Raw genomic sequence first — 14,124 nt, 5'->3', positions numbered from 1 at the left:
TATAATTCAAAATAACCAATATATTATATCAATTTAGTATACAAATTATTATATCAAATTTAACAACGTTATTGTTATATTTAAAAAAACATATATTTGTAAAGATTTCAACTATATATATGTTTCTGCGCATTACTATGTCAACTTAAATATAACTTTCAGTTCCACTTAAAAAACCCAAAAATATTTTGTAAATAGTTAATAGTGATAAACTGTAGTGGTAAATGCAAAAACTAAATTGTAATCTCAATTTAACTAAAATATTTTGTAAAGATTTTTTTATAATCGTTAAAAATTTATAAATAAGTAGCTTAAAATAACTTTCAATAACAATAGTTAAAAATAACTTTATATTATAAATGATTATACTTTTACATTTAAAATCAAAAAATAATGTTTGATGTTTTAAATAATTATAATGATTGAAATTAAAACATTAAGCAAATAAATTTAAAAAAAAATAATTAACAATAACAGCAACTATAAATAACATTAAACCATATATTATATTGAATTTTATTCATGTGTAACTCACGGGTAGAAGTCATTCAAAAGTTTGAGATTATTAAGTTATAATAGATGTATATATTATAATATAATTCAAAATAATCAATATATTATATCAATTTAGTATACAAATTATTATATCAAATTTAACAACAACGTTATTGTTATATTAAAAAAAAAGCATATATTTATAAAGACTTCAATTATATTGGTGTTTCTGCACAACGCGCGGGCATTCGCCTAGTGTGTGTGTGTGTGTGTGTGTGTGTGTGTATATATATATATATATATATCATACATACATACTTATAAAGCTAGCATTTTTTCTTGAATCTCATGTATTTGAAACCCCTTTTTTAACTTCCTTTCACCACATTCATTTGAAACTCCCATGACTTTTCAATTTCTTTACAATAATATTATAAATAAGTTAAATAATGTTCTATAAACAAGAAAGGGTGTTTTATTACAATGTCTTCATCCCACTTCGATGGTCACAGTAAATAATAGAATGTTTCCTCTTCTATAAATAGGAAAGGCTGCGAAATGTTTCAAAGGGACCAAACTATGAGAACTTCCTCATGCCTACCTTTATAGGATTTTAAAGGTATTATTTCGTGAGATTGTCTATATTGGCAGGTGTCCAGTTAACTTTTAGAATTCCAAAATTGGTTTTGAACCGAATTTTTTCAGGTTTAAACCGTGTTTCAGTTAGAAAAAAAAATTATGTAGTTGGGTATATTGAGTTGAACCGAAGTTGGATCAATTTGGACCGATAAAGGAATCATTTTCCTTTCACAACAAAGATTTGAAACTCCCATGATTTTTCAAATTATTTATAATAATATTATAAATAAGTTACATAATTTTATATAAATATAAAAAAGCATTTACCTAAACCTAAAATTATAACTGTTTGAAAAATCACTTTGATTTAAAAACACGAAATATATACAAACCGGGTTTAACTAGAAAAAAAAATGTAGTTTGGTATGGTATATTTAGTTGAATCGATCCGAGTTTGATCTATTTGGACTATAAAAGAAGCATTTTCCTTTTACTACATATATTTGAAATTCCAATGATTTTTCAAATTATTTCCAATGATATTTTAAAAAAGTTACATAATGTTATATAAATATAAAAAAAACATCTACCTAAACATAAAATTATAATTGTTTGAAAATTCAATTTGATCAAAAGCACGAAATATATACGCATATTATATTTTATAAATGAATTCTTTTTATAATGAACTTTTGAATCTTGAAAATACATATAAACAAACTTTCTATATTAAGTACCTAACAAAATTTATGATTTTAGAATTGAACAAAAAGTTATTCAATTAAAATTTACTTTTTTGGATAGCAACTTACGAGATTATAGAAAAATAGAACTATTGAACAATTAAGAAAGGGTAAACAAGAGAAATTGTGTTTTACTAAATAAGTTGAAAAATGTTTTATAAACAAGAAAGCGTGTTTTATTACAATGTCTTCATCCCACATCGATGGTGAGAGTAAACAAGAGAACGCTTCCTCTTCTATAAATAGGAAAAATTGTGAAATGTTTCAAAGGGACCAAACCATGAGAACTTCCTTATACCTACCTTTTTAGGGTGTTGAGGGTACTCTTTGGTAAGATTGTCTTTATTGGCAACTGTCCATTTAAGTTTTAGAATCTCGAAAATGGTTTTGAACAAGATTTTTTTAGGTTCAAACAGAGTTTTAGTTGAAAAACCGTTATGTAGTTTGGTATATTGAGTTGAATCGGTCAGGGTTTGATCAATTTGGACCAATAAAGGAAGCATTTTCCTTTCAGCACGTACATTTGAAACTCTTATGATTTTTCAAATTGTTTCTAATAATATTATAAATAAGTTACCTAAACATAAAATTATAATTGTTTGAAAAATAATTTTGATTCAAAAACACAAAATATATACAAACCGGGTTTCAATAGAAAAACGTTTTGTAGTTTGGTATATTAAGTTGAATCAGTCCAAGTTTGATCAATTTGGACCGATAAATGAAGCATTTTCCTTTCACCACATACATTTGAAACTCCCATGATTGTTCAAATTGTTTATAATAATATTATAAGTTACATAAGGTTATATAAATATAAAAAAATCTACCTAAACATAAAATTATAATTGTTTGAAAAATCACTTTGATTGAAAAGCACGAAATATATACTCGATTATATTTTATAAATAAATTCATTTTATAATGACATTTTGAATCATGAAAATACATATAAACAAACTTTTTATATTAAGTACCTAACTGAATTTATGATTTTAGGATTTAACAAAAAGTTATTCAATAAAAACTTAATTTTTTATAGCAACTTACGAGATTACTGAAAAATAGAACTATTGAACAATAAATTTGTTGGATAACGTTTTATTTTTATTATTTAATATTTTATTTAACAAAATGAAATTATTACCAAATAAAGAAATGAGTTTAATTAAAATGTCTTCATCTCACATTGATCTTGAGAGTAACAAGAGAATGTATTCTCCTATATAAATAGGAAATGTTGGGAAATATTTCAAAGGGGCCAACCCATGAGATCTTCCTTGCATTTAACTTTGTAGGACATTAAGTGTATTCTTTGGTGAGATTGTCTTTATCAACAAGTGACCAATTAAATTTCAGAAATTCGAAAATTACTTTGGACCGTATTTTTTAGATTTGGATTGAGTTTAATAAAGATACGAGTGTCTTCTGGCTGAGTTAGGCAAACTCGCTTCCATTAGAGGCCGAGTTTAACTAACATGTCGAGTATTTGGTTGTGTTAGCCAAGTTTTACAATCCTGTATGTAATGAAATTTAAAGTTTTAACCTTATAAAAGACGTCATGATTATCATATGTTCTACATAATTATGATAATATTTATGATACAAAACATTTTTTTTTTACTATTTAAGATAAAAAGTTGTCTCTATTATCATATGTTGTACAGAATGATAAAATTTAAGATAGATAAAAAGATGTCTCTATTATCGTATTTTCTACATCATGATAATGTTTAATATAAACGTATTAATTTAATATAAAATTATTATTTAATAGATAACAATAACGATCTATTTATTTTTAAAAATTAATTTTTTTTCTATTTTAATCATATAACTTTGTATATGGAAAACAACTTCAAGTTCCAATCTTATCTCTTATAATATAGTTCAACATAATAACAATGCAAAAAAATTATTTTTTATATTTTTTATGAAATTATTATTTAATTGTTAATAACAATGATTTAGTTATTTTTAATATAAATTATTTTTTTTATATCCTACGCAACGTGCGGACATTCGCCTAGTGTATATATATATATATATATATATATATATATATATATATATATATATATATATATGAGAATGTAGTCCGCTGAGTAGCATTGTTTTACAAATGTATCAATGTAATATGGTGAATCAATAATTACCATCATATTTATAAATTTATTTTAAATTAATTACTATAACTGTTAAATACACCGTTTAGCAACATCTGGATTTTATCGCTCCTTATCTTGTATCCAGTAAATATTCATCGCTTTCCCGATTTCGAATATTTTAAATTTTTTAAATAGTAATTAACATTGTTTTTTTAAGTATATCCAAACAATTATTCTTGTAGGATAGTGGAATCACAGAATCAAGGCCGTTTATTAGAATCTGTTTTGTGCTTTAATATGAGTAAAGATAAAGAAAAATATTGATAATAATGTGTCAGGAAAGCCAGGCGCGTGACAATCACAGCCGTTTTATTAGAATATTCATGTGAAGCCCACGTAAACTTTTCCATCCACAAAAAAGCAGAATTATTTATGTACACGGCTTTCTAATTGTGCCCACTAATACGTCCTCGTACATAATGATAATCCTTTCTAGAGTTTAGTACTTTAACCCCCCTTTAATTTTACTTAAATCAATTTTATCCCCCTGAGATTTTTGAAAACTCCAATTCGAAGTGCAATTTTTAACAAACTTACTAATTGAAACAATTAATATGGATAAACAGTTCATATAATCTTGTTATGATGGACTTTTTTTAACAAACTTACTAATTGAAACAATTAATATGGATAATTAGATATGACTCTTTTCTCTTTACATAATCTAAACATGATTTTTTTAATTATGTTAACATTAAAATTGATAAATAAAAACTATAACTTTTTCTTCAAATGTAAACATAAAATAGTCATTTAGTCTTATTCAAACAGATTATTCTTTATTTTATTTAATATGAAAAAAAAAACAACCTATAAATATAACTTTTATTAAAAATACATAAAAAAAAAAAAAAAAAAAAAGGATGTAAAACAAATATAAACCCATACTCCATGTGAATATATATATTAATACTTAATGTAAAGGGCTAATATGCAAATCACATGAAGTTAGAGGAGGTAAAAAAACAAATATAATCCCATACTCTATGTTAAGTCTTGAGAACCGAGATACATCCAATTTGACTCACGTGAAATGAGGATGTATCTGCCACCTCCCACCAATCTCCGATTTTCCTCTATAAGTATTTAAATTTTCAGCTAGTAGTAGTGCTACACAAGTGATTTACAGTCGATTGAGAGAGAAAGAAAGAAGATGGGTACGGAAGTTGTGACTCCCCAACATGCTTCGATCGGTGATACTCCGGCGCCGGATCAGAGCTGCTGCAAGAAAGGACCTGGTTATGCCACACCGCTTGACGCCATGGCTGGTCCTAGAGAGTCTATCATCTACGTCACTTGCGTCTACACCGGTATCTACTTATCTCTATCCCCATCTTCTCCGATCTGATTTATGTTAAGTTAACTTCAGTTTTGAGTTCTATGTTCCGGTAAGACTTGAATCCGAAGTCCGTTACTTTGCTTCGAGGAAGAACTACAAATCTTGTATCTACGTACATGTTTGAGTGTGTGTTGATTGATCGGTGTTTACTGGTTCTGATAAGATTTATCATGTTATGATGTGAATTATCAATTATGCTAACATGATTGGAAATTGAAGAATCGAGATTGATCTCGACCCTGTTAACTGATATTTTGGGGAACAAAACCCTAGTAGTTGTTTGTAAATTGATTTCTTTGTTTATAAATAGGAACAGGAAAGGAAAAACCAGATTTCCTGGGAACAGTGGATGTCGATCCAACGTCGGAAACCTACTCGCAAGTCATCCACCGGTTGCCGATGCCTAATTTAGGCGACGAATTGCATCATTCCGGTTGGAACGCTTGCAGTTCTTGCTACAACGATTCAAAAACTTCCCGTCGTTTCCTTGTTCTGCCGGCGCTTGTGTACATCTCTGCAACTCCCAACAAGACATCATATTGATTTACTTTTCAGCTGTGAATTTAACATCAATTGCTAAAAAGTTTCTATTTCATTTCTCCAGATCTGGTCGGATATACGCCATTGACACACAAAAGAATCCACGAGCTCCCACCTTCCATAAATCAGTCGAGCCTGATGAAATCTCAACCAAAACTGGTCTCGCATATCCCCACACCGCTCATTGCCTTGCTTCTGGCGACATAATGGTTTCTTGTCTTGGCGACAAAGATGGAAAAGCAGAAGGAAACGGGTTTCTTCTTCTTGACTCAGATTTCAATGTCAAAGGAAGGTAATTAAGCACCACATTTGCACAGTTTAATTAAACCTGCATATGTAGGCCCCATTTGTATCTGAATGACACCGATTAAATTCCAGATGGGAAAAACCGGGGCATAGTCCATTGTTTGGGTATGATTACTGGTATCAACCTCGACATAATACCATGATCAGTACTTCATGGGGAGCTCCTGCTGCTTTCACTAAGGGATTCAACCTTCAAGATGTTTCAGATGGTTTATATGGTCGTCATTTGCATGTCTATAACTGGCCACATGGTGAACTTAAACAAACAATTGATTTAGGCCCTGATGGACTTCTGCCATTAGAGGTAATTTCAATGAAAAAAAATCATTCATGATTAACAAAAATGGTCATTTAAATTATGAATTATCAACAGATAAGGTTCTTGCATGACCCGAGTAAAGACACAGGGTTTGTTGGATGTGCATTAAGCAGCAACATGGTGCGGTTTTTCAAGACTTCAGATGGATCATGGAGCCATGAGGTGTAAATTTCGTTTGCTTCAATTCCTCCGGAATCGGAATGTGCAATTCCATTCCCTGAGTTGTTTTGTTTCAATCATTGTAGGTGGCGATTAAGGTGAAACCAGTGAAGGTTCAAAACTGGATTTTACCAGAAATGCCAGGGCTAATAACGGATTTTCTAATTTCTCTTGATGATCGATTCCTTTACTTTGTGAATTGGTTACATGGAGATATTAGACAATATAACATTGTGGACCCCAAGAATCCGGTTTTGGTGGGTCAAGTTTGGGTAGGTGGGTTGTTTCAGAAAGGGAGCGCGGTTGTTGCTGAAAATGAAGATGGTACAACTTACCAGGTTGAGATTCCGGAGATCAAGGTATGGAATTGGAATTGTTGATTCTGTTGAAAAGATTGTGGAATGGAATGGAATTGGGTTATGATTGTTTGATTTTATATAGGGACACCGATTGATTGGGGGCCCACAGATGATTCAGCTGAGTTTAGATGGGAAGCGTTTGTATGTTACAAACTCGTTATTTAGCAAATGGGACAAGCAGTTTTATCCGGAGGTGGTGGAGAAAGGATCTCACATGTTGCAGATTGATGTGGAGAATGAGAAAGGTGGACTTTGTGTAAACCCTAATTTTTATGTTGACTTTGGGGATGAACCAGATGGGGCTTGTTTGGCTCATGAAATGAGGTATCCAGGTGGTGATTGCACTTCAGATATATGGATTTGAATATTCAACCATAAATAAGAATAAAGATCTTAGACTTTTTACTTTATGGAAATGTGAGATATATGTACACTTTTGAAATAAAGTTTCCATTTTAGTTTTGTTTATGATGATGAGTATGCACTTAGTTATGATGCACTATATATATTTTGGTTAACAGATAATGATATCGTTTGAATCCGGAATAGTTGTTCATTAGTATAATTTAATAAAAATATCATCTTTAATTATCAATTGGCATAACTCATATGTCTACTTGATTAATCAATCATATAAATATATACATGGAAAATGTTTTGAAATGGATCGGTAGGGAGGGTTAAAAACATGGTTGTTTAAGATCTTAATTTTGACTTTTAACATCTTACAATCTTTAAGATTATGTAAGCGAAAAGCAATCACAAGGTCTATAGGACTGATTTTGAAGCAAGTTTCTTATTGGAATCTTAGGATCTAGAGTCTAGACTAGATCCTAAGATTTTATTGATCAGATTTCATGTTTTTGTTATTTTTATTTTTTATTAAGTATGAGATCCACGTATTATATTGGTTTATTTAAAAAAAAGTAAATATAAAATTCTAAATATTTGAGAAATTTGAATTTATATGAAATATGAAAAAATATTAAATTATAAAAATTAAAGTGTTTTTTTCTATAAATTTAAACAAATAATTTAGATAAATAAATAAAGAAAATTAATGAAGTTTTAATTTAGTAAATTTGAAATTAAAAGAAAATTTTATTAAGGAAGTTAATATGCATTTATTATTGCTAATATTTTAAATACTATGTGGAATTAATAAAATTGAAAAAGCATAAAATGAAATGTGAAATAAAAATTAATTCAAAATAACATTTGGCAAATTTAATAAGAATATAATAAGTGGTAAAAAAAAAAAAAAAAAAAAAAAAAAACTTTCATTTATTACAATAGATTGTATAGTCAATTCTTTAGTCTTCTAAACCTTAAGAGATTAGCATGTCTACTTAACACTTGCATACCTTAATAGGACATTTTCATAACATAACTCATCGGATGTCTTTATTGCATAAAATGAAAATTTTAGAAACAAAGCGATTTAAAGACTTGATTACAAGGGTGTTCCAGTCACTGATGCCAAAGAGACCAGCTTGAAGACAAAAAAAAATAAGAAAGTGGTGATGGAACATTTTAGAGAAGATCGGTGTTGTCACATTGAATAGAGGTTGTTGGATCCTGTAATTCTTAACAATAAAATTAAAAATGTCAAACTCAGTAATCATGGTGGTGCTAATAGGTGGGGCAGTTTGAGGAATGGTCCAAGGCCTCAAAAAGATTTGGGATCTATTTTTATATAACTTATTATGTTAGTATAGAACAAAAAAAATTGAACGCAAAAAGAAAAAAACGAAGCCAAAACAAAATTAGTAAAGAAGACTAACAGTGCAATTCTTTTGGCATAATCATCGCATTAAGTCCCTTACAACCATCGATTTAAGGACTATATGAATCAATTCTATTTTTTTTTGTCAACAATAACAAAAAAATCGATTTTAGTTTTTTCACATAACCTTCTAATTTCCGATTTTAGTATTATTTTTTTATTTCTAATTTCAATCTTTATCATTACATTGATTTTGATAATCTAATTTCACACATTGTATCGGCTAAATTGTAAGATTATGTTATTGATGTTCACTTCTTTTAAGTTGGTTTTTTCATTTAAAAAAAGTTGATTTTTAATTTTACGTAGATAACTTGAAACTCCAACATCACAAGTTTTGAAACCCTTGACAATGGAACCTAGAAAACGATTCAATAACTGTTATCTTTGCCGCTCGAAAACAATTCAACATCACAAGTTCACAACTAAATGTTTTTGTTTTCTTTGTTTTTTTCTCATTGTTTTAAAATTTTAAAATAATAACATGTTGTCTAGAAACATTTACGAGAAAAAAAAATAGTAAAAAACAAAAAACCGAACTAGTATTGTTACAAAAACAATAGAATGATAAACTTTTAATAATGTCCATTTAAAAAAACAAAACAAAAAGACCACCTCCGTTACTAAAAATATTTAATGTAGACCTCATTTTTTGTGTTATCTTGGGACCTCAAATCAAGTTGGACCAGCATATCAATAGTGCACCCATTTCCAACAAATAAAATGAGGCCCATAGAAATTCTTAGTATACACGTCGTTATCAATTATCATGGACATGATATTCCTTAAATCATTCAAAATCAAATTTCAAAGAGAACGCATTAAAAAGTTGTGGCACCCCAAAAAAGGTTCGAATATTCACTATTTTTATTGAATTTTAAATAGGTTTTGGTTTGTAAAATAAAAACCAAATAGTTTAAAAAAATAAATATTTCTAAACAAATGACAAGTCCACGTCAACATTTTTTTAAATAACTATAAACATAATTTCTTACTATATAAGCGTATTGTATAAAGTAAAAAAGCCTGTATAAAACAAAAAAGGAAATAACAAAAATGATTGCAACCCAAAACTAAACTTGAAACATTCTGTGTATCACATAAATGTAAAAGACGATTCTTCTGCTTACAACTTACAAATCCAAATCCATTTCCTGTAAATCATCAAACAACACAACAATTCACCTCTCACCCTTTCTCATTTTCTTATCTGAAATAAGTTTTTCTTCAATCTTATTAGCAAATGTCACCTTTGGCCTCAACAAAGTCTGTTACATCACAAAAACCAACTTCCCCATTTTAGTTTTTACTCACTAATCTCCAAAAAACAATAAAATTTGATATTTTTACTCACCATGCTTCTGCAATGAAAACTTAGATCCTCATTCATTTGTGCCAATCTTGCCCTTGCTACTTCTTCCTTATACAATGACTTTTCACACACTTCTTTCACCTAATAACGAATAAGTTGAAAGTATAATGTTAAATGGAATGAAGTAATAAAGAAATGAATGAAAGTAGTCTTGAAAAGATGATGTAATACCTCATTAGAATCAGCACCAGTTCTTTCCAGAATGTTCCTGAGAGAATTCATGTCATTGATGAGCTCTAAAGCAACCTCTTCAGCATCATGCATTTGGTTTCTTGAAAACTCGAATGATCTTTCTGCATGCAGACGAAAAGATGTGCAATTCAAACAGTTGCAGATCCCTCTGCATCCTCTTGGGGTTCTTTTCAAGATCCCATTTTTAGAAATATCACGATTGATTAAAGGAGTATTTAGTGGTGCAATCTGGAATAAAGATTCATGTGTGCTTTCATTAACTGGTTTCTGATTGTCATTTGTATCAACACTTGGCACAATTTCTAGATTAGAAGTTGTTTCTTCAACTAATTTCAGATCTTTAATAGGTGATTCCTGTTCCAGCTTCATCAAACTGTCTTCTTCAGCTTGTAACTTCATCTCTGAATGTGAAGTTGACTCGGTCAACTTTGTGTCTTGTCCATGAGTATCCACAAGATTGTCATTTGAAACTTGAGAAACTGTTGTTGTAATTTCAAATGATGTTTCAATTGGAGTCAAAGTAGAAGTAGGAGAATCTGACTTCTCATCTGCAGTGGTTTGACTTTGAGATTCATCCATAATAATACTCTGATTAATCAAAGATGGTGTTGGTGGTTGTTGGTTTTGATCTGAAATGTTCTCAGGTTTTGAAAATTGGTTGCTTTTTGAAACACCTATTCAGAAAGTCCAAATAAAAGTTAAGCTAAATTAGCAACCTTGATTGTAAAGATTTTGTAAGAAATGAAATAAACCAAGTAAAATATTACCTGAATCATCTCCTGAAACACTCATCAAGAATGGAAGCAATCTTCTGTGACTAAATGATGTTGGTGTTTGCAGCATCTTCATCCTGGAACATGATTTCAATACCTAATAAAAGAATAAAATAAAAACCCACATCAGAATTCTTGATACTTAAAGAGTGAAAGTTGCCATATTAGAACAAAGAATGCTAAAATTACCGGATTAGATGATGAGACAGAATCATTGTTTTCATTGCTGAAACTTTTTACAGTGTCAGCACCTGTTGTCTTTAGAAGCACTTCTGGAGTTTTATCAAGATTGGGTTTATTATAAATGTCTGAATCAGGTGGTGTCATCTGTAGGCACTCTTCTATTGTTCCATTACAAGCGTCTTCATGACTTTTCTGAATCGTATCAGACAATCCTGATTTGTTATGAGTTGGCGCATTATCAACCTCCTGGTCTTTATTGGGAATCATGTTAGGAACCATGTTACTTGATTTCTGAACTTTAGGTAATTTCGCCTCTACTATCTCAAAATTTGGAGAATCTGTTAATAAAAATCAAGAATTAGAAGAAGATAGAGGTGTAAATTGTAATCCATGAGATGGGTATGTATAAAAATGAATAGAAGCGATTGAGTTCATACGTACCATCTGTCCCTAGCTCCGTTAAATAAGGGAGCAACCTTCTATAGCTGAATGACTTCGAACTTATGAAGACCTTCTTCTTGCTACGCGGATTTGTCACCTATCATTTGATTCCGTAAAAAAATCATCAGTACACAGTTAGTCGAGGTATAATGAACATCATCAGTCTGATGTAAACATGAAATTTGACAAATGTGTAACGAATTTGCGGTTTTCAGGGAACTAAAAAAGCAGTAGTGTAAGTTAATCTATCTTACCGAAGATTGGCTCTTAATCATGGAACCTTGGGCATCTATGATTTCGTTTGCAACAGAAATGATACCATTCTTTTCTCCAGCCCCCTTGTTTTGGTCAGATTCTGCTACTCTTGGTGTCATCTCAACAAACTGATCAGCTTCGGTGACATTGTTCTCATTGACCAGAGAAGAATCCACGATAATTTCCGAGCTAGATTTCCGATCGAAGGCTACAGAGCTAGAAACCCCCAAATTACCATGACCAGCATCACTTTCAGGATCAGCCTCCATGACATTGTTCCCACTAACCAGAAAAGAATCCACTCTATTTTCCGATGTAAGTTTCGGATCGATGGCAACAGAGCTAGAAACCCCCAAATCACCATGACCAGCATCACCTTCAGGAGAAGACGTGTTAGGGTTAGGGTTTCCACCATACGTCTTCTGAAAGCCCACGTCAGCTTTCAAATCGACGTTTCCGGAACTCAAAACCTCATCTGTAATCGTTGTAGGAGAAAACACCCTCCTCGCGCGAAGATCCTTGACTGCGACTGCACTTGTAACGTGATCAGCCGTGAATCCCCACGGTTCTTGCTTTGTTAGTGCCCTTGTTGTCCCTTCAAGCGACAAGAGAGGGTTAATGGCTCGAACGGAGTCGGGTCGAGCGTATCCGGATCTGTGTCGGTGAACATAGACCTGCGACTTGCTTCGGGTGAAAATGCCATCAGAAATCGATGACTGATGCTTCCTCTTCCGAGATCTGAGACCTGCTTCCATCGCCTATCTTCTTCTGAGCTAATGTTTTTTCGGCGTTAGGGTTTTCCTCCGAATCGGACAGTGGTGTGAGCCGCCTAAAGAAGAGTGAAAATGCGGCGGGAATGACTACAAAAAATGTGGTGAAGTCTGAAATATAGCGGGAATGCTATATGCGTTGGCGGGAAATCATTATTTGCCATAAATCTTTCACACTCTGCCTATATTAATTATTTTTTCTTTCATATGTTTCGAAATAGCTTTCAGCCATAAGTAATTTTATCATTATACCCTTCATGTATTTAATATATTATTTCTACCATATATTAATATGCATAAGTCAATTTCCTTAATGCTTTTAAAACCAGTATGTTGTTTTCTCCTTCCGATTTTATTTTTCCCACTCAAATGGTTTCAATTAATCAATGTTACCAAACTAACATACTTCAAATCAGGATTATTACTATCTCCTCATTCTATATCCTCAATCCTTTCCAAGGAGATTCAAATTTTGTAATTCAAATTCACTTGAGGAATTTGAAATGGCAAATTGAATTGCATTCCCAATCTTTCTCTTCTTTTAAAATGACATTTAATTCCTGTTAATGGGATTTAGTTTTGAAGTAAGAAATCAGAAGAAAACTCAAGAAGCATGTAGAAACAAGAAGAAAAGTGAAGAAATTATAAGAAATAAATAGAAACATTTCTAAAACACTAAAAATTAAATTCATTTAAATAACCTTCGTCCACTCATTCTTACTTTTTTTTGCCTTTTAATGCAAATTTTTGCATAATCTGGTTTTGTCTTTTTTTTAATGTAACTTTTGTTGATTAAATTTGTGATTTTTTTTAAGTGGAAGATTTACTTGGTTTATTGGATCATACCCAATAAGCATTTTGACATGATTCTACTTTTAATAAGGTTTCTCTTGTTTACTTCTTTCCATTTATTTTTTGCTTTGCATTTGTATTTATGCTTATTCATGATAAAAATACAAATTTTGCATACTATTATCATGTGTTTGTGGCACACTATAAAATGAATCACTTTTGTCAATTGCTCTTTTGGCTTACTTTCATTTTCTTTCTTTGTTAAGAAATTGAGTTGTTGATTAAGATGATTGAATATGATCACTTCCAACCTTGTGACTCATAAAACAACAAAGGTTTATTCAGTTTTCTTTATATTTTTGTTTATTAATAAAGATAATTAGATTGATTGGTTATACATATTTCAATTTCTCAAACTTTTCACTTTTTCCCCTTTGTCAAATTTCAAGGGATTTGATTAGGTCTAATAGATTTGGGTTAAAGGAATGTAAGGAAAAACATTAATGCCCATAGAATGAAGAACGGAAAAAGAATGGTCACAATAAAAAATAAA

General features: G+C 30.5%; 2 protein-coding genes across 2 annotated transcripts; one reads left to right on the top strand and one right to left on the bottom strand.

Moving 5' to 3' along the window:
* The first annotated feature begins 5,000 nt into the window (after positions 1–5,000).
* On the top strand, positions 5,001–7,475 carry LOC145000479 (selenium-binding protein 1-like). The gene is made up of 7 exons (XM_078959714.1): positions 5,001–5,295; positions 5,635–5,830; positions 5,929–6,156; positions 6,243–6,474; positions 6,544–6,651; positions 6,735–7,007; positions 7,090–7,475. Exons 1-7 carry the CDS (start codon positions 5,139–5,141, stop codon positions 7,369–7,371), a joined length of 1,476 nt encoding a protein of 491 aa, XP_078815840.1. The 5' UTR covers positions 5,001–5,138; the 3' UTR covers positions 7,372–7,475.
* A 2,392-nt stretch (positions 7,476–9,867) lies between these two features.
* Positions 9,868–12,882, bottom strand: LOC145002166 (uncharacterized). The gene is made up of 7 exons (XM_078961465.1): positions 12,009–12,882; positions 11,755–11,851; positions 11,320–11,651; positions 11,125–11,227; positions 10,337–11,031; positions 10,148–10,246; positions 9,868–10,061 (listed from the first exon to the last, which is right to left on the bottom strand). Exons 1-7 carry the CDS (start codon positions 12,762–12,764, stop codon positions 9,975–9,977), a joined length of 2,169 nt encoding a protein of 722 aa, XP_078817591.1. The 5' UTR covers positions 12,765–12,882; the 3' UTR covers positions 9,868–9,974.
* Positions 12,883–14,124: the final 1,242 nt, after the last annotated feature.

Source organism: Lactuca saligna, chromosome 6 (assembly GCF_052625555.1).
Source record: "Lactuca saligna cultivar CGN05327 chromosome 6, ASM5262555v1, whole genome shotgun sequence".
Lineage (NCBI taxonomy): Eukaryota > Viridiplantae > Streptophyta > Magnoliopsida > Asterales > Asteraceae > Lactuca > Lactuca saligna.
The sequence above is the reverse complement of the archived record's forward strand: the minus strand, read 5'-3'. Positions and strand labels throughout refer to the sequence as shown.

Coding starts and splice junctions, on each gene's coding strand:
- LOC145000479 (XM_078959714.1), top strand. CDS start 5,139: ATGGGTACGGAAGTTGTGACTCCCCAACATGCTTCGATCGGTGATACT. Junction 5,831..5,928: donor CTTGTTCTGCCGGCGCTTGT/GTACATCTCTGC, acceptor TCATTTCTCCAG/ATCTGGTCGGATATACGCCA. Junction 6,652..6,734: donor ATGGATCATGGAGCCATGAG/GTGTAAATTTCG, acceptor CAATCATTGTAG/GTGGCGATTAAGGTGAAACC.
- LOC145002166 (XM_078961465.1), bottom strand. CDS start 12,764: ATGGAAGCAGGTCTCAGATCTCGGAAGAGGAAGCATCAGTCATCGATT. Junction 11,032..11,124: donor TGTTTCAGGAGATGATTCAG/GTAATATTTTAC, acceptor CTTTCTGAATAG/GTGTTTCAAAAAGCAACCAA. Junction 10,247..10,336: donor CTGGTGCTGATTCTAATGAG/GTATTACATCAT, acceptor ATTCGTTATTAG/GTGAAAGAAGTGTGTGAAAA.